At 31.4% G+C, this 25,226-nt stretch overlaps 5 protein-coding genes across 6 annotated transcripts; 1 reads left to right on the top strand and 4 right to left on the bottom strand.

Moving 5' to 3' along the window:
* Positions 1–2,788: 2,788 nt before the first annotated feature.
* On the bottom strand, positions 2,789–6,451 carry LOC101206881. 2 transcript variants are annotated; one of them, XR_968944.2, is made up of 4 exons: positions 5,139–6,451; positions 4,095–4,243; positions 3,084–3,442; positions 2,789–2,975 (listed from the first exon to the last, which is right to left on the bottom strand). XR_968944.2 is itself a non-coding variant. In XM_004148073.3 (3 exons), exons 1-3 carry the CDS (start codon positions 6,060–6,062, stop codon positions 3,193–3,195), a joined length of 1,323 nt encoding a protein of 440 aa, XP_004148121.1. In that variant the 5' UTR covers positions 6,063–6,451; the 3' UTR covers positions 2,845–3,192. The 2 variants fall into 2 exon arrangements, 1 of the variants encoding a protein (XP_004148121.1); XM_004148073.3 differs by having other exon boundaries at positions 2,845–3,442.
* A 3,063-nt stretch (positions 6,452–9,514) lies between these two features.
* LOC101207117 (embryo-specific protein ATS3B) lies at positions 9,515–11,221 on the bottom strand. Its single transcript, XM_004148074.3, has 3 exons — positions 10,972–11,221; positions 10,732–10,839; positions 9,515–10,155 (listed from the first exon to the last, which is right to left on the bottom strand). The coding sequence occupies exons 1-3, from the start codon at positions 11,086–11,088 to the stop codon at positions 9,832–9,834; spliced, it is 549 nt and encodes a 182-aa protein (XP_004148122.1). The 5' UTR covers positions 11,089–11,221; the 3' UTR covers positions 9,515–9,831.
* Positions 11,222–11,706: 485 nt separating this feature from the next.
* Positions 11,707–13,720, bottom strand: LOC101215783 (embryo-specific protein ATS3A). Its single transcript, XM_004148105.3, has 3 exons — positions 13,463–13,720; positions 13,257–13,364; positions 11,707–12,287 (listed from the first exon to the last, which is right to left on the bottom strand). The coding sequence occupies exons 1-3, from the start codon at positions 13,586–13,588 to the stop codon at positions 11,922–11,924; spliced, it is 600 nt and encodes a 199-aa protein (XP_004148153.1). The 5' UTR covers positions 13,589–13,720; the 3' UTR covers positions 11,707–11,921.
* Positions 13,721–16,063: 2,343 nt separating this feature from the next.
* On the bottom strand, positions 16,064–17,718 carry LOC101207361 (embryo-specific protein ATS3B). Its single transcript, XM_004148075.3, has 3 exons — positions 17,494–17,718; positions 17,283–17,390; positions 16,064–16,949 (listed from the first exon to the last, which is right to left on the bottom strand). Exons 1-3 carry the CDS (start codon positions 17,629–17,631, stop codon positions 16,479–16,481), a joined length of 717 nt encoding a protein of 238 aa, XP_004148123.1. The 5' UTR covers positions 17,632–17,718; the 3' UTR covers positions 16,064–16,478.
* A 4,409-nt stretch (positions 17,719–22,127) lies between these two features.
* On the top strand, positions 22,128–23,944 carry LOC101216024 (xyloglucan galactosyltransferase XLT2). The gene has a single exon (XM_004148106.2). The coding sequence runs from the start codon at positions 22,291–22,293 to the stop codon at positions 23,704–23,706; it is 1,416 nt and encodes a 471-aa protein (XP_004148154.1). The 5' UTR covers positions 22,128–22,290; the 3' UTR covers positions 23,707–23,944.
* The last annotated feature ends 1,282 nt before the right edge of the window (positions 23,945–25,226 follow it).

Genomic DNA, 25,226 nt, shown 5'->3' with positions numbered 1-25,226 from the left:
TTTTTTCAAATTATTGGTAATAGAACAAATAACAAAGGAAGAAATTTAAAGATAAAAATGAGGTATGTAAACTTAATTTTTAAAATCAGAAACTCAAAAACTAAATTGTTATTAAACAAGGTTAATTTTGTGAAAAGAAAAGAGTTATCTTCCTAGTCATAAAAGTTATATTAAATATGTATACGGTGTATACCCATTTTTCAAATCTTTTCATTAAGTACTCTTGTAAGAAATCTTCTTTTGAAAGAAAGAGGCATAAAATCCAAGAATATTTTAGGTTTAAGAATGCCACTTTTAAATCTGGTTTGAAGCTTTGGGTGTTGAAAGGTTGGCATACAATTGAATTCTCACTTGTTAGTACTTAATTTATTACTTGTTTTAGTTTACCAAACCCTATTCAAATCCCTTGTTTTAACTTCTTCACTCTGGCCCTATCTCAATCCATTCCATCACTCCTTAGTCTTCTAAAAAAAACTAGAGTACATATAGCAACATTTTAGTATCTACCTCGTTTGTATATCAATTACCATTAAATTAAAAACATATTTTGAATCAAATAAAAGTTTATCTTTTCTTTTCATCTTTAAGATTGAATGAAATAAAATTTACCTTTTATTTATTAAAATTAATCACTTATTTAAAGAGAAAATTTGAATTGTTGATACTATTTGTCAAAATTAAAGGCCAAGAGAGATCTTACCCATATCTTCCAATGTTTAAAGTATGGAATGTTTTGATTGATAAAGGTAATATGATTTATAAACCCAATAGAAGTAAGAAATAGCTACTGTTTCCTTTGGTTACTTTCAATTAATATAATTAATGAATAAGTTGACATTAGTAACATTAACTCCTTCCAATAAAAGAAAGGGCTTAAAAAGCACATGCCCACCCAATACTAAGCTAATATATAGTGTATATACTCCAGGAAATTATTTAAATTGTTTTAGAGCATGTATTTATATCAAAGTTTTAAATGTTTAATTTTGAAAATAAGTCATTTTAAAAAAATAAATTAAATATTTGATACTCACCTACTAAAAATAGTTTTTAAAATTTATTGGAATAAAAAATGTTTAAATAAAAATGAATTTTTTAAAATAATTTTTTACATAGGCAATTCAAATAAAACCTGAATCCTCTTCAAATATTGAGATCCGGTGAATTTTTTTTTTTTTTTTGACTCAACTTCAAAATATGTATCGTTTTTTAACTTTTAGCTTTCAACTTTATCAAAATCTTAAATATTTTTTTTTTGCAATTCTTACATTTGATTCAACCTAGCTTGATGACATTGACAATATCACTTCAATAAATCGATATTGAATATCAAAAAGATTAGAATATGAAAACTATAATATATTCCCCCATTTGATAATCAAGATTAAACCAAAAACTATTAGAGAAATGTTTTTATTGGTTGAAATATAATTAGGATTACTAAGAATTTAAAAAATATTGTCATATTGAATTACATATAAAATCGATGATAGAACGAAAATGAGATTGTGAATTGTCACGTCAATAGAAAAAATGGTAATCGAAAAACTTTGAACATAGAATAAGTTTAATTACAAACCAAGTCGAAAATGTTCCATCCTAACATAGTTTTCATCCCATCATTCTAAACATATCCCTTACCCTTGTTACTTTTTTTAATAGAGTGAGAGATAAAAATTCTAACTATTATTTGGAGCAAGTTCAACCAACCAAAGAGATCAATGCACATTAAGATTTTTATTTAAATATAAAAAAGATTAAGATTGAACTTTGAAGATCTTTCCAAAGCTATTTTAAAAGGTTGTCAAACATTTTTGTATTCAAAATTGCCTTCTTGGAAGGTTAAATTAAATACACACTTTAAACTTAAAACTAACCCTCAATTTTCAATTTGTAGAGAACCGACTCAACCCAAACCAACAAAAATAATAATAGTAACAATAAATAAACGTTTATTTATAATTTTAGTCTTTATTATAAAGTTTGTTCAATTTAGTTCCTAGTCAATTTTAATCCTATCATTATTATTTTGATAATAATAATAACTTTCATGTTGGAAAATAAAATATATGAATATATTATCGAAAGTATGCAGTAAAAAGAGAAAGAAAATCAACAATAAACAAGTAGGAACAAAATTTAAAATTTATTAAAAGTAACAATGGTAAATACAAAAACTAAAAACTAAACAAACTTGTAGAGACCATAGTAGTATTGTAACATAAAATAAACGAAGGATAATTGCAATGAAGATCACTACTATGACTAGAAATGAAAGTACATAACCTCGTTTTAAAAGAATTTCAAATTTTGCAAAATTCATTAGGAGACTACTATTATTGATAAAATTGATAAAATTTTATTGGTTAGTGGTGATAATGACATGGTGTAAGAAATTGAACATAAATTTTATCGAGAGCATAATTGGTATCATAATTTTGATACCTTGTATTATATCTGCATAAACCAAAAAAATATTATTGTTATATTTACCATGGTTCAATAAATAAAATTATACGAAAAGTCCAAACCAACCTAATCCTTAGGTTGAGTTATTTGAATAAAACAAAATTTAAAATTAAATATCTAACATAACAAGAAGAACGAGAAGAAAATAAAAAGTAGAGAAAGTTGAGGGTGAATGTATTATTATTATATACTCTACTGTATATTACAAATGAGTCCTGATGATCATGATTTAGAGTAAAAAGATAAAGATACAAAAAGATTTATAGACTATTTATATTATGAAAAGATGAAGATATAAAAGAAATGATAGTAAAGATACTTAGGAATATGTAACCTATCTTTTATAGAATTCTATTTTTTATAACAATTTCGTTGTTTTGAAAGAAAAACAAGAACGTAAACCTGTGTATTGGCAACGGCAGACCTGATATTTACAAAATTAGGTTACACTTACAACGTTGCACCCAAGTTGTTCATGATATCAATGTCCTCCAATATGAAAATTCCTGATGCGAAACAGGAAAAGCCATGTCAAACAAAAATGAAAAACCACCAAAGAATGGTTCATCAAATGGGTTTATAAGGGGAAAGTCAAAATCAAACGAATTACACACCAAAATAATCAGATATAACATTTGATCATGCTTTACTTCTTAGTACAACAATACAGGAAGGAGACACCAGTCTCTTGCCAATCAGTATCAACTCAGTACTGGGAGTTGTTTATAGGAAGCCTTCAATCCCATGTCCGGCTCTCACTTCTCTGTAAATAGAAAGAGCTTCCTCCATAACCTTTGCTTGAGCAAGTAACTGAGCTCTTTTCTTTCCACTTGGGTGAGTTGAAAGATAATCTCTCAGGGCAGAGTCACCCGTCACCTTACCCAACCTCTCATATACCTTGGGTGCAACCCGAGGGTCGTATCCAGCAGAGGCAATCAACAGCAGACCAATGTAATCTGCTTCCATTTCCATCCTGAAGCCATAGAAATGTTTGAAAATATTAGACTGCAAACTCAGCCCATCTGTAGATGGATAGAGTACTTCAGTGAATTCAATTGTTATGTTTTAATTATAAAGATACAAACGACATTTTTCACTCGATAATGGTTGGGCATCTGAAGGGAAAAATAGTACGTACTCTAAACTAATCCAGAATCCACCTCATCAAGAATCATTGTGAATGCCCTTCAAGTATTTTTAGATGCTTGAACTAGAATTTCTTATAAGACTTTTGATTAAGAAAGCAAAGCCGAAAGGAGGAATGTCCTAGGCCGTTAAATTTCTCTACAGATGACCAATGCCTGATAATTTGATGTCTTGAGATTAACTTGTAAGTAACCAAAAAGAAATTTTTATAGCTAAGGTAATGCTAGATAATTGTTGACAGCCATTCCCATCAAGCCTTTGTTCATCAAATGAAGATTTACCTTATACAACCATTTTTTTTCCATGTCGTGAAGAACAGAATTACATAGAACAGATAAGAGATAGCATGAAGTTGACAAAATAACATGTTTGGGTGCACATACACATCTATTGAAACCAAGGAAACAAGAAAACCTACCATGAACTATACTAAACCAACATAATGAATAAAGATATAAAGAAAATAACTTTGAACTGACCTTCTAGAGAAAGGAAGCCTTAAGAACAGAGTTGACATAGTGTTGACAATATCAGGCATGATGAACTGATAAAGGATGAGTTGCAAAACGGCAAATCCCAGGTTCTTTGTAATACCCTCTGCAGAATGTCGAGCCACAGCATGGGCCACCTAATTAATGAAAACAAGATCCAAAGGTAATAGCCTGAACTGGAAGGTACGGGTCTGGCACCTTGCCTTCAAAAGGCAAGACTCACAAAATAAGGCAGACCTCAGACACGTGCCTTGTGTGAAGCCTCAAGGCGCAAACCTTGGGCCTTAGGGCATTTCATTACCTTTTTTTTATAAAAGTAGTAACAATTAGAATTTTTCCATCTATATTCACTACAAAAAAATCAAATTTACTAAACTAAAATGCTAAATTTCTTGTGTTTAGGGGTCTTATTTTTGTATTTCCATGTAACGCATGTTTCTTTCTTAACGTAGTACAAATTTAGCAATTAGACTCAAAATAATTAAGTATATAACAACATTTTAAAAAATTTGCAAATATAGCAAAATTAGTCAAATTTTATTAATCTATCACAGATAGACTATCGGCAGTAGATTTAGATTTTGTTATATTTGCAATTTTTTTTAAATGTTGCTATATCCTTGATTATTATTCCTAAAATGGCTATCCATTATAGTTACCTACTTTTATATATAGCTTGTCACACAAACACGTAAGCCCAGAAAACTATTTGCTTTATTGCATCTTGTAAGAAACATTAAAGCATGATTATAAAGGTTGAGCTAAGTGAAAGCTTGCAAGTTAAAGAAAAAAAATATTGATATTGATGTCAATAGAATATGTGGTCAATGACTCAATAAGATGAAGAATAAGAGAAAACAATTGGAATTCGAACTCATCAGCACAAAATTTATCTTCCAAACATTCATATAATTATTCATAGATGCATTATTTCCAAGAAACAACTCAATCATATAGATATTGATTATCGAAGAAAAATGTGTAGCTTTCGTTTTGATTGTTGCATTTGATTTATGATATCATATAACATACCTCATGCCCAATAATAGTAGCAATTTCTGCATCACTTCTAAAGTGCTCAAGCAAGCCAGTGAAAACAACAATTTTCCCACCAGGCAAGCAAAATGCATTAACAACTGGCTCATTCACCACCAAAACCTCCCAATTCAATCCATCCAAATGCGAGGTATTTGCTTGGGACCCCTGACCCTTCTTTCGACTGTGCTCAACCCATTTGTCATCCAGAATCTCATCTTCACGGTACCATTTACCTTCCAACTTCTCGCTCCCAGAATCTTTAAGCGCCATCAATGTCTCATGGCCACTCCCTTCAGGAGCTCCAATCACAGCTTCTGATGCATATCCTAAATCATTCCACACATTCTCTTGCCTTAACCCTCTTTGTAATGCCTCAATAATATCCTTAGCAATCAATCTTACTCTCACACTTTCTGGGTGTATAGCAGGCAATATTTTACCCTTGAAAGCTGCTTTCATTTGCTCAAATTCAGACTCTCCAATCTTCCTCTCCATTGGTTTGGACAACAGTACAAAATGCCTTCGTTTCGTATAAGGTACGGTCTCTAAATTCCCGTAATACACAGTGATAAAAACTCCCGAACCCAACACCACAACAATCAATAAAGTTCTTGGATCTTGAAACCATCGCCGAGGTCCTCTTGGCTTAAAATGCTGGATACGGTAGCGATCGACATAGTAAAATCTCTTCGAATCACCGAAGAAGGGATTGTACCGTCTCCCAATCTCCCCAAATCTTCGAACAATTGGAGAAACCGATTGAAAGCCATGAGAATTAGAAGTTTTCCCAGATGAAAACGAATACCCAGTATGGGAAATTCTTGATCTAGAACCTTGAATTAAATCTTTGGGAAAAATCTTTGAAGACGGATTCCGAAATGCATCGAATACAAACTTCGATTTTCTAAAGCAATTCATATCTCTAGATTAAAACACATGTGGAAGCCCAATAGACCAGATTCAATCAGAAACTAATGCTCTCGTGAATATGTGTATTCATTTCCGTGAAAAGTAAAATGAAAATGGGAGAAAAGAAAGAAGAGAAGAGGGGTTGAAAAGTAATAGGAAATTGTAACCTTGAATACCCGATTGAGGCTTGAGGAAGGGAAGCAGAATGGGTTGATCCAGATTTATGTGGAAGATTTTGGTAGTAAGAACCCTACGGTGGCAACTGTGGATGGGCGGTGGCAGCGGTGGCAAAAACCCACCGCACGAGTAGCTCAGCATCTTAATACATTAGGTAGGTTTCAAGTCGAGAATCTTCTACTCAAGTTCCCAACAAAAAATTATACAAATTATTTCTTTGTTCTTTACTTATAATGCACCCTCAAATCTTTTCTTCAAATACTCATCCTATCATACCAATCTTTCTAAATTAAATTTGTCTATGTTACTATGGATTGCAAAAAAAAAAAAATACTTATACTCAGAAATGTCAATCAAATATACTAAAATCAATCCAAATATAGCAAAATTACATATTTTCTATCATTCATATATGATAAATAAAGTTTTGTTATATTTTTTTAGATATTTTCACTAGTTTTGTCCATTACAAGAATTTTTCTTTATTTAAACTATTTGATACCCTATCTCTTTAAAAAAGACTAGTTTGTTCTTGAAATTCAAGCCTATTAACTTTTAAGTTTCAATTTTGTTTTGGTTTTTATGTAAATAAATACTTCAATTTTGAAGCATAGAATAGTTGGTATGGAAAATTGAATAAACTTATCATTTTTGTTCACCGCTAAAGTTTAAAGTTTACGAGAAACTTATTCGCTCATTAGTTAATCAATCAAGATATTACGATAAACATTTGTTAAACTAATAACAATACTTAAAAATTATTAAACTGCAAATCAAATATCTCAAATCAATTTAAAACGGTTCAGTATGCATTTAATTTAGGATTGATTTTGACATTACTAAAATCACTTTTGAATCACTTTTATAAAAAATAATCATGTTTGATAATAAAAACAAATTTCATTCTGCTTTTCTTTTTTTAATTGGTGTTAGCAAACTTTCGATGATTGCTTTCTAACAACTATCATGAGCAAACTTCCGACGACCATTGAATGGTCGTCATTGACAAACTTTCAATGATTGTTTTCTCAGTCTTCCGTCATCACGTCGTTGTTGACTATTTCTCGACAACGGATGACAACCATTTTTTCGCAACTGTTGGTGTTACTAATCAAATTACCGCTTTTCGGAGTCATCACCGATCAATTTTTAACAACTATATTTTTATGAAAACTTTTGAAGAACTTCATGCAACCACTATAGCCAACCTCATATCTATATTTCTAGCATCACCACCGACCAATTTTCGAGGATCACATTTCATCGCTGACGTTGAACAACTAACTTCCAATAAGTAAGATATTTTTTAAAAATAAATTAATAAAATTAGATATTTATTAGAACTTTGAGTGACCATATTATCGACAACCATATTTGATCAATTTCAACAACCACTGCTACCAATCTCTAATCACATTTTTCAGTGACACAACCGACCACCGTTTCCAACGACTAGTTGTGGCCAACTTTTTAATAAATTAATTAATAACAAAAATATTATTATAATTAGGAAAATTTACATAAATAGATGAAAATACAAAGTATTTACATTATATAGCAACAAATAGAGAGCATCTATTACTTTCATATTATTCCAAAAATACCCCTTAGCACAGTCAATATTCACACAAGGAATCATCTTCTTCATTCATTTTTTTCGGTGACTTCATTGACTTCTTCCTTTATTTTTTCTTATTGATCTTCTTCCCTTATTTTTTCGCTGACATGGTCTCTACTGGATGAACACAACGACAATATCTCTCCACATCGAAACTCCAGTTATATCAATGTCCTCCAAAGTTATCACATTGAAACTTCATGTATATTTTATCAAATTAAATCATATAGAATTGAATCACGTGATATGTGGACTATATATTACACTGAGATACAGTGTTTCTGAACTCCATGTTTTCAATATCAACCTAACTAGGCTTCGAGATGACTCGAGTTCTAGGCTTCTTAACTTCTCTACCTTTCATCTTAGGCGGACAAACATCAGGATTATTCCATGAACTCAATCTCTCAAAGCTTTCTATCCTTCATATCGGTCGAGAAACACCAAGATTAGCCATGGGATTTCACTTCTTTCTTTAATTTCGTTCGATGTTTTTCGAGTTTTAGGCTTCTTAACTTCTTTGCCATCCATCCCGGTCAGACAAGTATTGAGATTAGCTTGAGAACTCAATCTCTAAAGCTTTATTTCCTTCATCTCGGTTAAAAAACACCGAGATTTTGTGTATCAAAGAAAAAAAATCGCTATTAATTTGGGTGATTTAGGTTTTCATGAGTTTTTTTGGTATTTCACCATCTGTTTTGAACTTTTACATAATAGGTTAAAATTTTGGTATGGGATGCAAGTGTTTTACCTAATTATTCTATTTTTAAAAATACCCCTTGTAAGTACTTGGTTAAATAATTTTCAAATGTAAAAGTATAATTTAGTAATTTTAACACTTAATTCAAAATCACTTTTAAGTATTTAAGAATAAACAAACATAAATTTGATGGTTAAAAAATCACTTTTACAAAATCATATGTATATAAATCTCTTCTTTCTAGAATTATTTCTTCCATGTATCACTTCCAAACATACCTTAAATAAATTTGAAAACACTATACCATCATATGGCTCATTTTCTAAAATAAATTTGAAACTGTTATATCATATACCATCATATGGCTCATTTTATTATTAAAAAAGAGAAATTGCAATGAATGACTATTTTAGCAATAATAATTAAGGATATAGCAACATTTTAAAAAATTGCAAATATAGCAAAACTATCACTGATATATACCAATATTTGCAACATGTCTATCAGGGATAAACTTATATTATTGATAGAATTTGACAAATTTTGCTATATTTGCAAAATTTTTAAAATTGTGCTATATGCTTAATTAATTTGAATTTAATTGTTAAATTTACAACTATCCCTCGCTTACATGGTTAAGATATCTTCTTTTCCCTTTTTTTCGAAATATTGGAACATTGAATTATCTCATACTCAGAACAAACTAAGTGTATACTTGAAAGTGATTTCCAAATCAGCAAAATCGTTTGTTGTTTAAAATCACTCTATTCACTCAAAATTAATTTAATATTACATTTTACACTTCTAAATTTTCACACCATTAAAATTAAATTTGAAAACATGATTCATAATAATTTTGAATATTTGAACAATCACTCTCAAATATGTCCTCAATTCTCAAAACAAAAAAAAAAAAAAAACCAACCTCTAACATAATAGTGTTTGAGGGCATGGCCTTCACATGGCTGAGGTATAACAAAGTTTTTATAGGATAAAGCGTTAAGAGAAGAATCCCACTTGAATCAAAGAAATAAACAAAAAAAAAATCGGATCTCTTCTCATTTTACATATCAAGAAATAAACAAAACCTGAAATTTCTCTATTCCCCAATTCCAAAATAAGATATTCAAAATCTTATCCCAAGTCAAGAGTCTCGATCACCAACAACTCCCTCAGCCTGTTGTATTAACTCTGCACAACTCCCCTATGCTAAAAGTGCTACATGTAAAGTATATTCTTATCAACGGATGGAACATGAACAAACATCCTCACATCACACAAAGTTACAAGAGAAGTAGAATAATAGACACTATAATGACATAGAACCACCCTATGCAACTTGAAATACGGTTTGAAGACGAAGGATGACCACACAAGTTAAACCCGAACCATACATCACCCGGTATGGCAGTGTTGTAGTTAAACGTCACCGGTCTAGAATTATCACCAGAGATTCTCACTGTTGTTGGGATCCAGGCATCCGGTCCGGTGCGATAAAGATAAACATAGCAAATTTGGTAAGCACAAGGTCCATTAATGCCAAACGTATCAGAAGAACATCTTTCAAATATCCTTCTAGATGGATCATCAAGCCTTGGCACATAAATCTGATACACAAGTTAAAACTCATCACTCTTTATACAAAACAAACTTCTTCAATGATTAATTGTTCCCAAATTTATCTGAAAGTAAAAGACATAACTTAGATTGTTTTTGAATTATCATACGGTGTCCTTTCAAATTCTTGTATCAACACTGTGATCTGCTGATGTTTTGGAAGTTCTAGACGTTAATGAGTATAAGATATTACTCAAACTGGTTAATTACTATGAATGATTTCCAAAGTAATGTTTTATCAATAAATGCATAACTGATTTGAAGAACATATAAATCAACAGACTATCATCCCATCATAATCCTGATTCGAGAAATAGAAACCCGATTAGATTTCTATTTCATTTTGTCTCGAAAAGATGAAGTATAACACCAATCTATCACCATAACCTAAAGAGAGATGTTCATAAGCGTTTGTATCCCTAATCAAATGCAAAATTGAACTCCGATTATATTCACCAACCATATCAAATATCTAAAATTAGATTAAATCGCGGAAGATCGAGAAACCAAGGCCATTCTATTCCGATACAATCAGTGGGGAAAATGAAGGTTTAAACAAAGAAAACCTGGTTTCCATAAGCATCGCCGAATGAAAGACTGATCTGATCCCTTGTGTATGCAGGCGACAAACAACTCGTGGATATAACAACCGAATAAGAACAACTCCCAAGTTGCTTCAACATCAGAAAGTTGCAAACAAAAACACAAAATTAAATCGTTGTCAGATACATCCAAGGTACACAACAGATTGAAAATCAGCAAAAATGGAAATGGAAATGGAAATCAGCGATACAAAACGGAGATACCTGAATATAGGTTAAATTAAAGGATTCAGCGGGTTTGGGTAGCAATTCGGTGGCTTCTAAGAAAGAGAAAAGAATGGCGGAGGTAAGGAGAAGACAGAGCACCCCTTTAATGTCCATTTTTCTTGCTGCGTGGTGGAGCCTTTGGAGAAGAAGAGTACGAAAAACTACGGAGTCTGATTCATCCTACAAAGAGCCATCAGATTTAATTGAACCCTTGAACGGTACACAAATTTCCACATCCGTTCTCGGTTTTAATTATTAAATTTTATAGCTTAATATCTTTAAATTTTGAATGACTTATGAGCATAGCTTATAACTTATTTATGTTTTTATTTTGTGTCAACCAACAAAAGTTTGATGCCTAATTTACTTAGATTGCTTGTAAAAGAATAACATTTATATACCTAAATTGGTTTAATTTCTTTCCTTTCTAAATACTTATAGACATATGAACATGTCCAACTATTTTAAGGATAACTTAATAGTATAATATGATAATTTAACATTTGCATTTGCCTTTAGTCTAGTAATTCTGGGAATAATAATCAAATATATAACATTTTAAAAAAATGTAAGTATAGTACATAGACTTCTATTACTTGATAGATGATTGAATCAACTTTGCACAACTCTATTTGTTTGAAAATATGTATTTTCTTTTGTAGCTTTCCGTTTTTCCCTAAACAAATTCTCCTTGAATATTCAATTGCTAAGATACGCAAGCTATGAACATGATTATAGTAACATATGTTCCTCCATATTCAACAATCATAGCACAACTCCATCAAATCCATTTCTACATATATCAAAGTTGAATTACACAGCTATTCATGTGATCATCAAATTAAAAAATACAGTACAAATACAAACACAGCGGTGGATCAAAATAGAAACAAAAAATATATCTAGTCCACCAAGCCAAAAGCCATAATACAGAGTGAGAATAACATTCACAGCAAAAAGCAGCTGAAAAGCACAGGGATGAGAGAAGCAATCCATTTCCACCTTGGCAGAGAGCCGGCTGTGGAAGGGACTGATGGAGGCGGTGGTGGTGGCGGTGATGGTGACGGAAAGTATTGGCAGTCTTCAAAGCCATACCATGTGTCATTCGGGATTGAGGAGTTGTACGTGTATTTAACAGTGTCAATGTCAGGGCTGGAGATTTCTACAGTCTCTGGAATCCAATTGTCTGAGCCGTTCTTGTAAAGATAAAAGAAACATATCTGGTCTATGCATGGTCCTATCAGTTCAAATATGTCTTTTCTGCATTTCCTAAATGCATTCCCGCTTTCAACTTCTAGCTTTGGCTCATATATCTACTTTTCAAATTCTAAATTAGTCATTCTTATCCAAACATAATTTGAACAGGAAACATAAAGTATAAAGGTTGGTCAAACAGAAATTTATTTTCCCTTTTCTCTTTTCTTCTTTAAATGTCTCGATAAGAGAGTTCTAGAAATATCTACAATTCAACCATTTTGGAAAGATCCAAACCACTGTAAAAGAAAAATTAAGAGAAAATAGGTTCAAAACCAAACCTACTACATAAATACAAAGTTCTTTTGTCCTTATCATTCATTTTCATTATAGTATTGAATAAAAACCAACCATAGATGGTATGTATTTTGTTCATTTTATCTATTCAATGAACATCTATGTTTCCAATTGTTTAAAGCCACCAACTGTACTTAGGTTCTGATTAGATGACAGATTACTGTAATGACGAAATATAATTTTTAAGTTGAATTGAATGACTAACAGTGCTACTACCTGCTGTTCTTAAGCAAAATTTTGATTTTAGTTTCAAAACTATTTTTAGGTGATAGATATATAATATTGATTGCGAACCATGACATAATAGATTACATGTAACAATAAACATCTTCGAAAACAGATTATAAGTTTCTACTATCAAATTTCCATTCATTCAATAAAATATAAGAAAGTGTAAGAGAATCCCAAATTGACGAAGGACTCTCAAGAAATCTTAATGAATATATTTCCTCAAACTTTAATTTCAAAAAAGGAAAAGGAAAGTCCACACGTTCTAAAGCACTAATTTGTTCTTTCCTTGCAATTCAAAACTCGAATATTTAAAATAAAAAAAATAAAAAAAAAAATAAAAAACCTTAACTAAGCAGATTAGCAAAACAACCATATTAAATGAAACTTCAGCACCACGAAGACGAACTAATTTAATTTTATTCTCTACAGTCTAAAGGCTTCGAGAGATGAAGTAATTGCAAAGTAAATTAAAAGCAAAATCTGGGAAGATTAAAACGAACCTGATTCCCTTGAGCGTCCCCAAAGAGAACGCCGATTTCGGAACTAATATAGAAAGGGGATGAGCAGCTAGTTGTTATATTGACTCTGTAATTGCAATCTCCGGCTTCCTTCACGTGAAAATAGGAAAAGAAGAAGAGAAGAGAGTGAGATAAGAACATGAATGGAGGAGTGAAAGAAAAAAGTGAAGTAGAATGATAAAGGGAACCCGAATATAGGCGATGGATAAGGATTTAGAAGCGGTTGACTGAGCGGCGGAAATGGAGAAGAAGGAGAAGAAGAAGAAAGGAAGTAGAGGCGTCGCCATGTGTAGAGAGCTTGATGTTTTGTCCATTGAAGTGTGGAATAGGGAAAGGTTGGTTTGAATGAAATTAATGGTGGGATTTGTGATTGGAGTATGGAGTAGGTAGGTTTGGTTTTACACTGCTGGGAAGTCAAAAAAATTAAAGAATCAAAATGAAAAAAAGAAAAAAAAAAGGTTTTTATACCAAGTGCAAAATGCAAGTGATCCCCAAACTTTTGTAACCAACAAAACTAATTCAGAATTGTAAAGTTGGAAGACAAATATATATAAGTACATTATAAACTTTTGTTTTCATAAATTGACGATTAATCACCAAACATTTCTTGTATTTCTTATCGTGGCTTGTAATTTTTTCAATTTTTAAAATTGTTCTATTGTATTATATTTTTTAAAATACCTTTTTTATAAATATATGTGTTTTGTTTTATAACTTTTTTGCATTATTGTCACGCCAATTTGAAGAAAAAACAATGCAACATAAAATTTGAAAGAAACTATTTTACTTTTGACGTTGTACGTTAAGAATAGTAAATTAGAAAAGTGTTTAATTTTGGACCGATGAAGTTCAAGCCCATAAAACAAATTAGATGACTATAAATAGCGACTTCTTTTCATCTTAAATGGAAAAGCCTAAAAGATCTATATAGAATTCTCTCTCAATTAGAAGACTTCGTAACTTAAAAGACACTACATGCTCCACTTTCTCAAATCAAATGTATAAAACATAGGCGTTCAACCGAGAGAGAATCAAATGATCAAATCCCAAAAAAATGGTACGTATAAAACATAGGCATCATAATCAACATCAATGCAAATTCAGCTCGACAAAACACATTTCTCTAGAATCTTCATACAAACTAAGTAAATTTTCAAATATATAGTATAGGATAGCATTAGAAAATAATTCCAAATAAATGCGGTACACAAGATTCATCAAGTATTTTTGTTATAAGTAATGGGGAATTGGGTAGGTAGTTTATTATTTTTCTTTTATTTCAGTCAATATTAAATGGTTTTTCATTCCTCGCTAGTCACGTGTACCAAAATTCAAACAATTAAGTTGACATCCACATCACCAACCATCTCTTGCTTTTCAAGTAACTATTAATTTCACACTCCATTAATATTCATCTCAACCATAATAGTGACTACTGAGAATAGCTTCTGTGTTGATAGTTAATATATAGATTGAATAATTTTCATTTTTTTACTAAACTTTAGTCCAAATAAATTATATTATATTAAATCAAAATAATTCATTTGATTCCATGGTCATAATGAAAATACTGGATGTCATCAAGATTTGTCAATTTATATCTTCAATTTTCATTTTGGATATAAGTTAATCTTTAATTAGTTTAAAATTTAATTATTTGATGACGTGAAAATTTGTTTGTGTATCAACCCTTGTTATAAAATATAAAAGAGGAACAATAGAAATGCACTAAAATACCATTTAACTGCATGAAGACTCTCCAGAGGATTGTTTATTACTATTGATATTAGTTTATTTGGAAATTGCATTGTAGGTTAGATTAATTTCGTGCACGTGTCCGTTGAATACGATTATCATATGCCCCTAAAAGTCTGGTGCAGTTCTCAACCTAATTCTTTGTTATCATCCATATCTAAAAACACAGTGATCGGAGAGTCCCCTTCAGTCGTTTGAGTCTTCGAGAGCCACTCTCTCCTATCAAGCTCCTCTTTCTTCTATATGATTATTGGATTCTTTGGAACGCACTTTTAAATTTTTAATAACTTCGTGTGCACACATGCATGGTGACATCTGACATCACCTCATTGCTTGAACCTCTAAGGGCTCTATAGAATCTAATTATTTTTCTTTTTTCTTTTTCGTTTTTTTGGAAGACAGAAGAGTTCTATCATACTACGTATTTAGATAACGTTTGAGAGAAAAGATGTAACTATTACAGTCTTCAATTAATTATAATTATTGTTTGTAATATAAATTATTTTAATTTAGATTATAATGATATATAAAAACGTACAAACTATTTTAAATACGATAACGAATAACAAAAAGTAATTGACTGTGCTTGTCCGAAAGAAACGAAAGGTTAGAAAACTAATAACATAAAGCACTGAATAAACATTTAGCAAATTAACATATTCATTATTTGTAATATGTTGAATATGTTCAGATATAAACAATTTTCAATCATTCAATCTAAAAATAAGTTATTTTAGAAAAACAAATGAAAAGATGAAAATTCAAATTAATTTTTGAAACATTTTTTAAAAAATTACTTTTTCTCTTGTTAGTCCAAAGAAGCTCTTTGATATCTCTTTACCACTTGTTCTTTATTTTTTTATTTTTGCAAATTTTTTAAATATTGATTCACTTGCATGTTAAATCAAAATATCATAAAGAAATTTAATTATTGACATGTGCATTTAACAATGTGTTGAAATTTAGAAAGTACATTAAAAAAAAAAAATTGATATCGCCATCACACCCATCACAGTTCTTTTAAAAGATGAAAATGAAAAGAAAACACTAGACAATTTTAGAGATGGACATACTGAGATAACTGAGCCCACTCTCATGGAAAGAAACATATTATCCCATACAACTGAAAAGATGAAAACATAAAAGCTTTTTGGAAGCTTACATAGACCTTTAGGCATGGAGGAAAATGGGATGAAACGTAAAATAAAGTATCATCCCCATCCATATAGAGCCAACATTCTCAACCAACAGCCACAGAACAAGCAGTAGCTGTAGAATTGCATCAGTCCCATACAACTGAAAAGACAAAGGTTTCACTAGAGCTTTGAAAGCTTACACAGAACTCCCTACAACATGATGAAATGGGGGGAAGAAACTTCAACAAAACATTATCACCCACCCACCACTACAAAATCTACCTACTACGCAAACCGAACAGCTACTGCAGAATCATAAAAGAGCAGTCAACAATCCCAAAATCACAGACACCATACCCCACTTCTGACCTGAGATCTTGCTGGAGGACGATGGAGGAGTAGGCTGAGGAGGTGGTGGCGGTGGAGGAAGAATTGGCTTTGGTGGAGGAGGCGGTGATGAAAAGATTGGCTCCGGCGGTGGTACCAAGGGATGGGAAGGAGGAGGAGGGGCTGGGAAGACGGAGGGCGGCGGTGGGAAAGTATATTGACGCAAATCGAAGCCAAACCAAGTGTTTGTTGGGATGGAGGATTTGAAGATAAACAGAAGGGGATTGATTCCAGAGCCTGAGATTTCAACAGAGTTGGGAAGCCAATCGTCAGCCCCATCCTTATAGATATACATATAACTGATTTGGATAATGCAGGGTCGATCCTTCAGAACAAAGCTATCTGTCTTACAACTACCAAACACCTTGTCTCCAGTACCCAACTTCTTCTCGATTATCTATTATCAATTTGTGAAATTATACAATCAAACACAAAACAGAAGTCCCGCGGAATAAGATCAATCTATTTAGATTCAGAGCTTGATCAACAAAACAAAATAAAAATGATCATAATCTGAAGTTTAGTATTCGGGCGAAAATCATTCTGGAATAAGACTACAAACAGAACGCATGACCTTGATTATATTTGGGGAAATAAAATAACCCTAGAGTTCATAAATTAAAACCATACTATTTCACATTCTGGATAATTTCCAATCCCAAAACGGCCGGAAATGGAAATTTCATCACTCCGAAAAAAAAAACTGAAAGAAATAGAAAAGAAAGAAAACCTGATTTCCATAAGTGTCTCCAAACAGAACACCGATTTCGCTAGTGATGGATGAAGGAGATGCACAGCTTGTTTCAACGGTGACCTCGTAAGAGCAGCTTCCGACTTCCTAAGCAACACAAAAGAAACAAAGAGAAGAAGATTACAGAAAAGTTGAAAGATAAATTTAGAAAAGCGACAGTTGAGAATACAAAGAAAGTTGAAAAGCGGACCTGGATGTAGTCGATCGGAAGGGACGATGGAGGAACGTCTGGGTCCAAAGTGATCGGAGTGGGGACGACGGCGGAGCAGACGACGGCGAGAAAAGAGAGGAGGAGGAGCAGCATCAAAAACGAGGGAGGCGTGTCCATGTTTAACAAAGCGTTAGGGAGAAGAAAAGGATGGTGAGGGGATTGAATGATGTGTGGGTTTTATAAGGTAATGGCGGTAACTAGTCGAGCACTGCCTGCAGTCTCTTATTGGGAAATGTTTCCGAAAGTGTTATAGCTTCTCGAAAACAATAGAAAGAAAAATAAGGAGATAAATTGAATTTTTCTAATTTCATATTTGGAGTGGGTAACAAGAAACTAAGCATACTAATTTTATTTTTAACCATTAATAATAGAGGATCCCAACCATACAACTCCTGCTTTCTATACATTGCAAAGAAAATAAACTCTCTGTAGAGATATTTTTACATATACAACTTTTACGTTACTTTAAACTAACCCTTACCAGCGATATTTTAAATGATATATAAATTTGAGAATTTAATAAATATAAGTGAAATTAGGTTAATTGTCATGAACTTTTTTACTATTTTTTTGCAAACTCCTCCATAAATTTAAATGGTTGGTGGCAATGATTTTAAAAATCTATATAGTTCCTTCTAAGTTTAAATTAATATTATTTACATCTTCAAATAAACTATAACAATATATGTAATATATGTAATTGAATAATGCTCTACTTTTTGAAAGTTTTAAGGTAAAAATAAAATATTTTAATCCAAATGTAAAAGTTCCCACGACAAAAATTCCGAGTATTTATATAATTTAATAATATAAATCATCGTTGAGAGTAGAAATATGTTTTTTAAACGAACAATTATACAAGTTAGATCTATTTATTCAAGGGTTTAGGGTTAATATATTTACTAAAAAAGATGGATCCAATTTACCTTTTCAATAATATGTTTAAGATTTATTGAAAAGAAAGAAAAAGAATTAAGTTTGAATGTTGAGGCAGTGGTTAGGTGTAGATTGTGGCTGTTAATTTTAGGGGTAAATAATAAAAATGAAAAAGGCATAGATAGACGATGGAGGTAATGCCACGGACTCGGAGGACGCATAACGGAGTCTAAATTGGACAAAATAGTAAATTCATAAAATTTGAAAAGTGGCGCCCCCCCGCCTGTTATCCAATTTCCCAAAAACCGATTTTAAAGTTTGTGGTTAAAACACGAGAATCTCGTGCCACACGCACAAGCTGCACGTACTATCTTACCTTCTTCTTCTTCACCATTAAAAATCACACATAATATTGCTTAAAATAAATACATTGTATTACGGTATTTATGTATTAATTTTATCCTGTAAACGCTATTTATTTATTGAAATATTTTAATGATTTATATTAGAATGCAAACAAATATTAGGTAATAATAAAAACAAAAGTAAAGCATATTCCTCTCTGACCGCAAATTACCTCTGCTATTTTATAAGGGAAGAAGAATTAAGGGTATGTAATAATGACCATTAATCTTGACAGTGACTATTTGATGAAGCTCGTGAAATGTACGAGAGGATAATAATAACCCTCGTGGAAGCTTGGTGAACAAACGACTCCCCATTTCCTTCGTTATTAAATTCTTATATAATAATAATGGCAGTAGTAGTAGTAAATAAGTTTTATTTTTACTTTAATCCAATTTTAAAACTATATCAATTTAATATGATAGCATACTAGTGTAGTTTAAGATATCTTGTACTGTTTGAATCCTTCCCAGGTTATCTTTTTTCAAATTAATATTTATTTTCATTTGTTTGGTTGTTTTCAACTCTTAAACGGTTGGATCAATGGTTTTGTACAATTAACTCACCCTTTTATTAGCTTGGCTAAATTACAAATTGAATAAAATTATTGGACATATCAAAAAAGATGATTATCTACGTTAGTATACAAAACCTTTTGAGTTGAAACAAAAAGTAAGACATATCAATATTGAGATATCTCATGAGTCATTTTCTGACAAAGTTGTTAAAAAAAATATTGCACTATTATCATATGAATAATAATAATAAAGAAAAAAAAGAACAAAGAAGAAGGAGGAAATCAGGAAAAGACTACATAAGCTATATGAACAATTATTACAATCACACCTAATAATTATCTCTTTTCAACTATAAAGGACAAAATATAATTTATAATTAGATTAGCACATTTAAGTTTAATGGATTTCTAACCGAAAACTGGATGCATAAACTATTTTTATCTGTTTGGATTTCATTACTTCATTAAAAAAAATTAATGTGTGACAACTTCATTATAGTGTTTTTAATTGAAGTCGTTGAAAACTATTAAGTAATAAATAATAACAGTTTTTTTTTTCCTTAAATTGATGGAAACGACAAAAAAAAGAAAAAAAAGAACGGAGGTCGCAATTGGAAATAAGTATTTTTTCTCTTTCAAAAGTGTGCCACGTACATGTCAACCTTTTGAATACTCTCATTTTGGCTCAGGTTTGGGATACATCATTTTTTTTTAATACAATAAATGCTTTGTTTTATTTTAGTATATCTTGAATTTATATCCGTGACGAAGTATATGGATATGTTTTTTATCAATTGATTCTAGAATTATAACATAACCAAATTGAGTTTTATTGGAGTAAGAGGCAATTTTTACAATTTCGTATATGTTTCTTTATATATAAATATAAATTTTGACAATTTTGCTAACAATCAAACTTTATTTTTGTCACCAGACTAAACCTTAAGATTTCTCATTTTTCTAGTCTAACGCCCATATCTAGAGCCCTACAAAAAGCTTTTTTTAAAATAAAAAAAATATATATTACTTTTCTCTTTTAAATATGTTTTCCATTCTCTCATGAATTCTAAATTGATTTCTTAAATTTCCAGAAACCTACCCCTCTATAAAAATTAATTAAATAAGTCAATCAGAAATAGTAAAAAGAATTATAAAATTAGCAAAAAAAGTATTATTAAATGAAAATTAAGTTTCGAAATAGATAGTTTTGAAACGACGGTAGAAAATTTGTTTGGTTTTGATGGCGGAAATTGGTTTCAATTTTTCGAACATAAAACATCCATTTATTTCTATACATATCATGACTTGTAACAATTATATTTACTCTATTCATATTAGCACAATAAAAAATCCTAGTTTATTAGATAGAAGTATTTGTGTGACTTAATTTACAAACAAATATCTATTAAGATATCAACAATAGCTTAGTTGATTTGATGTTTGTATGTGTTGAGACCAAAATGTTTGTGGTTCAAATCTCCACACCTATTTGATGACAGAATTAGTGTATAAACGATCAATTTTGCTCAATTCATTCTAAAAAATACACATTGACCCTACACTAACTATACTTAAAATGTCCATTAAAACACAAATTAAACTATATATATATATATATAAAACAATTTTTATCCTTTTATTTTTCAAACTACAGTATTCATCTACATAATCCTAAATGGTAACTTTTCTAAAAGAAATTGTTATGAATAATATTAAAAAAAAAAAACCAAAAACATTTTTACCTTTAGCTCCCCCTAAAAAAAACATACACATATCCCTATGTTATTCCAAAGGTTAAAATTACAAATTAATCGATAAGTTTTTTAAGTTTTTTTTTAAATGCTCACAAGGTTTGTGTAAATAACCTCTTAATAAATTTTAAATTGCATTTTATAAATCCATCTAAATTGTTTTAAAGAAACCGTAACTTAGTAAGGTTAAAATATATAGATTAGACAAAAGTGTTTGAATTTCAAATATTATATTTAAAATTTCCATTTAAGAAATTTTAGAAATGCAATTGCTACTTACATACATAATATAGTCGACGAACATATAATATACGTAGATTCGTCGACGAACATATAATATACATAGATTCAACCATCCAACTGTATAATATATGTATATATAGCATATAAATTACTTTTCCTATGTAAATCAAAATTCGCACACTCTTATAATACAAAACTATAGCAAGCAATCCCAAGAAGCCACGTGTCCTTAATCATGTTGCGAAGACTCTAATTCTTTGATAATTATAATGCTAATTTATACACACACTCATATCTTTAAGGTAAACGTTACTGTATAGCAACTAAAATCTTAACAATCTAAGCTAAAGGCAAACTCTAAACTTCGTTTCCCCAAGTAAAACAATCTCTAATTTTCTATCACTCACAACTAAAACATAAATTAAATTAAATTATATAAAAAGAAAACAAAACAAAAACAAAAAAGCACTTTTAAATCAACGTCCAACTTCATGTATCAGAATATAAAACTGTAAAGATGACAAAATTTTAAAAGAAAAAAAAATTGTTTTCGTGGATGGAACGAAATTGCAAAAACTTTTGGTTAATATTAAATGTATAAAATAGTAACAAAATTATTGAAAGGTACGAAAACTAACTAAAGCGAAAAATTATCGATTAGATCCGGCGGCCGAACTTTTGGGCTCAAACAACGGCTATGATATTAAGGAAGGATTTCAATCTCTTATTTGTTTTGAATAAGTTTTTTTTGTTCATTTTAATAAAACACAATTAAACTATACCTTTTTCTTTTCCAACTTAAGCACATTGAAATTTTATCCCAACAGAAGAAAGGAATCATGCACATACTTAATTAATTAATTACGAAACATATACATTCTCTATTCAATTTTGTCTCTATAAACCATTACATTTCCCTCCACACCACACCACTCCACAAATTTCTCTGTTCTCTCTAAACCCAATTCCATTTACATTATTATAATGGATTTTAAGAATAATCTCAATGCCTATTCGCCCAAATTCTTCTTCACACGATATTATTATCCCTCATATTGGATCCTTATTTTAACCCTCATCTTTTTACAAATTTACCTCATCTTCAACACCACTTCTCCCTCTGCCCCACTCTCCCTCGCTGCTGCTAGCGACGGCCGCCAATCCTCCATCACCGTCGCCAGAGACCCATGTAACTCCGGCAGAGTGTTCGTCTACGACCTCCCACCCTTTTTCAACAAAGACTTGTTGCAAAATTGTGAGTCCTTAGACCCATGGACCTCCCGCTGTGATGATGTGTCCAACGGAGGGTTCGGACGGCAAGCAACGGAGCTCAACGGTGTTGTTCCCGACGGTCTAACTCCGGCGTGGTTTTGGTCTGAACAGTACATGTTGGAACCGATTATGCATAATCGTATTCTTAACTATAAGTGTAGAACATTAGACCCGGAATCAGCTACAGCCTTCTACATACCGTTTTACGCTGGTCTCTCCATCGGACGGTACTTATGGCTGAATTACACTACTTCTGATCGCGATAGGGACTCAGAGAAATTAATCGAGTGGGTCCAGAATGAGCCGTATTGGAATAGATCCAACGGCGGAGATCATTTCATCACATTAGGACGGCTGACATGGGACTTTAAACGATGGGGGAACAACCAATGGGGGTCCAGCTTTGCATTCATGCTAGGGATGAAAAACGTAGCGAGGTTAGTCGTCGAGAGAGAACCGTCCGATCCATTAGACATCGGGGTACCTTTCCCCACAGGATTCCACCCTAGATCCGACGCTGACGTGTTAAATTGGCAAAGCTTCGTTCGTGAACGTAACCGAACAAACCTCTTCTGCTTCGCTGGCGGTACACGTCATGAAATAGAAAACGACTTTAGAGCTTTTTTACTGAGTTACTGCGCCAACGACTCGGGCGGTTCGTGCCGAGCCGTGGAGTGCAATGGGAACCGGTGCGCGAGTGGTGACTCGGTGGTTATGGAAACGTTTTTGGACTCAGATTTCTGTTTACAGCCGAAAGGCGATTCGTATTCGAGAAAATCGGTGTTTGATTGTATGTTGGCCGGTTCAATTCCGGTTATCTTTTGGGAGAGAACCGCATACGGGCAGTATGAATGGTTCTTGCCGGGTGAACCGGGGAGTTATTCTGTTTTTATAGATAACAAGGAGGTGAGGAATGGATCGGCGTCCATTAAAGGAGTGTTGGAGAAATTTAGCGGAGAGAGAGTGAAGATGATGCGAGAGAAAGTCATCGAGACTATACCAAAAATTGTTTATGCGAGTGCTCTTGAAGGATTGGAAAGTATTGAGGATGCTTTTGATATTGCAATTCATGGCATCTTTGAAAGATTTAATCGGCGGCATAATAGTGCGAGTAAAAATGGGAGTTGAATTGAATTTGATTTCTCCGTTTTTTTTTTTTTTTTTTTTGTGTACTTTATGATGGAATATATTTGAATTTGTCTTAATTTGATGTTCATCTATGCGAGAGTACTCCTTCTAGCTGCTATCACTAAGTAAAATGAAAGATCATCCAAGCATGGTGAGAGTTTATTAGGGTTTGTCGTTGGAATTACTTATTGACCTTCTTGAGACTATCACTGTTATAAAGTCTTTCCTTCGACGTTCACTTGGATTTTTCACGTATAATACTTTCTTTCTCAAGGACGAGGCAAGGTTTCACGTTGTCCACGGCGAATTTAACTTAATTATTTATGTTGAAACTCTAGAAGTTTAGCTAATAAGAACATGACTTCTCTTTTGAAATGTATGCATATCAGTGTAACTTTTTTTTTTTTTTTTTTAATATTTTGCAATTGACAAGTTTTGTAGGAGTCTAATACTATATTATCATTTAAGTGAGAATAACTCACAATATACGAAGTTATTTGGTATTGATCATCTCAAAGATGCATGCATATAGATAAATGCACGAAAGTTTTAAGCCATTAGAAGTGTAGGAGAGGGACTCAGGGTATTAGAGAATGTAGTCAAATTCAGTTATTATAGGTTACACGATATACTTTTGGATTTTTTATTTTATTTTTGGGAATCAATTGTATTGTGATGACATAAATTCATCATTCATATTTTTGCATCTTTTTATTATATATGTTTTCATGTTTGAGCATTTAGGTAAAATCGATCAACTTACTTGTGGAGTATACAAAGAAAAATAATTATTCTTGCATCATCATCGATCACAAAATTAACCTTCTTTAACTCTTATTGGAGTTGTGTTGAATTCATTTCAAGTGTTTTAGATTTCGTTATTAGAATTCAAGTAACCAAAGTGTTCTTAATTTTTAAATTCCAAAGATGTTTATGACATAACTAAACATATTAAGACGATGAATACCAACCCTACACAATCCAGTAAAAATTTGACTTAAAGTTTAGGGAAGCTACATAGTTTAACTAATTAACACATTATAATTAATTTTGGCTGTATTATTGTTAATTAAATTTGGTGTATAAAATAAACACTACGTATATAACTTTTAAAATTGGATGTAGTAGACGGCCTTTACATTCGTTTTTGTTGTTGGATGTACTTAGAAATACTCATAGATAAAGGAAGAGGTAATTATGATAAGAGTAGCCATTTTAGGAACGATAGACTTTGCTATATTTATCTATCATTGATAAATTTTAGTGTACTTACAATTATGCTCGTTATATATACTAATATTTTGAATTTTATTTCTATGTTTGAGACCTAAAGCCCATATAGAAACTCAAAAGGCTTTTATTTCAAATGGCCTAAGAGGCATGGTTGAGGAGAACAACTTACTAACTTACGATTTGTTTGAAAGACAATTTAGTAACATCATGCGATGTGTTTGAGAGACATTTTAGTAACAACTGACTAACATGCGATGTGTTTGAAAGATATTTTCAAAGTGTTTAAT

This window comes from Cucumis sativus, chromosome 3 (assembly GCF_000004075.3).
Source record: "Cucumis sativus cultivar 9930 chromosome 3, Cucumber_9930_V3, whole genome shotgun sequence".
Classification (NCBI taxonomy): domain Eukaryota; kingdom Viridiplantae; phylum Streptophyta; class Magnoliopsida; order Cucurbitales; family Cucurbitaceae; genus Cucumis; species Cucumis sativus.
This window is presented reverse-complemented; position numbering and strand designations above follow the sequence as displayed.

Excerpts from the sequence above, each read along its gene's own strand:
- LOC101216024 (XM_004148106.2), top strand. The coding sequence starts at position 22,291 with ATGGATTTTAAGAATAATCTCAATGCCTATTCGCCCAAATTCTTCTTC.
- LOC101206881 (XM_004148073.3), bottom strand. The coding sequence starts at position 6,062 with ATGAATTGCTTTAGAAAATCGAAGTTTGTATTCGATGCATTTCGGAAT. Across the intron at positions 4,244-5,138 it reads CTACTATTATTGGGCATGAG|GTGGCCCATGCTGTGGCTCG; the intron begins GTATGTTATATG and ends TTCATTAATTAG. Across the intron at positions 3,443-4,094 it reads AGGCTTCCTTTCTCTAGAAG|GATGGAAATGGAAGCAGATT; the intron begins GTCAGTTCAAAG and ends CTATGGCTTCAG.
- LOC101207117 (XM_004148074.3), bottom strand. The coding sequence starts at position 11,088 with ATGGACATTAAAGGGGTGCTCTGTCTTCTCCTTACCTCCGCCATTCTT. Across the intron at positions 10,840-10,971 it reads TTAATTTAACCTATATTCAG|CAACTTGGGAGTTGTTCTTA; the intron begins GTATCTCCGTTT and ends CTGATGTTGAAG. Across the intron at positions 10,156-10,731 it reads GCGATGCTTATGGAAACCAG|ATTTATGTGCCAAGGCTTGA; the intron begins GTTTTCTTTGTT and ends CTTGTGTATCAG.
- LOC101215783 (XM_004148105.3), bottom strand. The coding sequence starts at position 13,588 with ATGGACAAAACATCAAGCTCTCTACACATGGCGACGCCTCTACTTCCT. Across the intron at positions 13,365-13,462 it reads TATCCATCGCCTATATTCGG|GAAGCCGGAGATTGCAATTA; the intron begins GTTCCCTTTATC and ends TTTCACGTGAAG. Across the intron at positions 12,288-13,256 it reads GGGACGCTCAAGGGAATCAG|ATATATGAGCCAAAGCTAGA; the intron begins GTTCGTTTTAAT and ends TTTGAAAAGTAG.
- LOC101207361 (XM_004148075.3), bottom strand. The coding sequence starts at position 17,631 with ATGGACACGCCTCCCTCGTTTTTGATGCTGCTCCTCCTCCTCTCTTTT. Across the intron at positions 17,391-17,493 it reads TTCCGATCGACTACATCCAG|GAAGTCGGAAGCTGCTCTTA; the intron begins GTCCGCTTTTCA and ends TGTGTTGCTTAG. Across the intron at positions 16,950-17,282 it reads GAGACACTTATGGAAATCAG|ATAATCGAGAAGAAGTTGGG; the intron begins GTTTTCTTTCTT and ends AATTGATAATAG.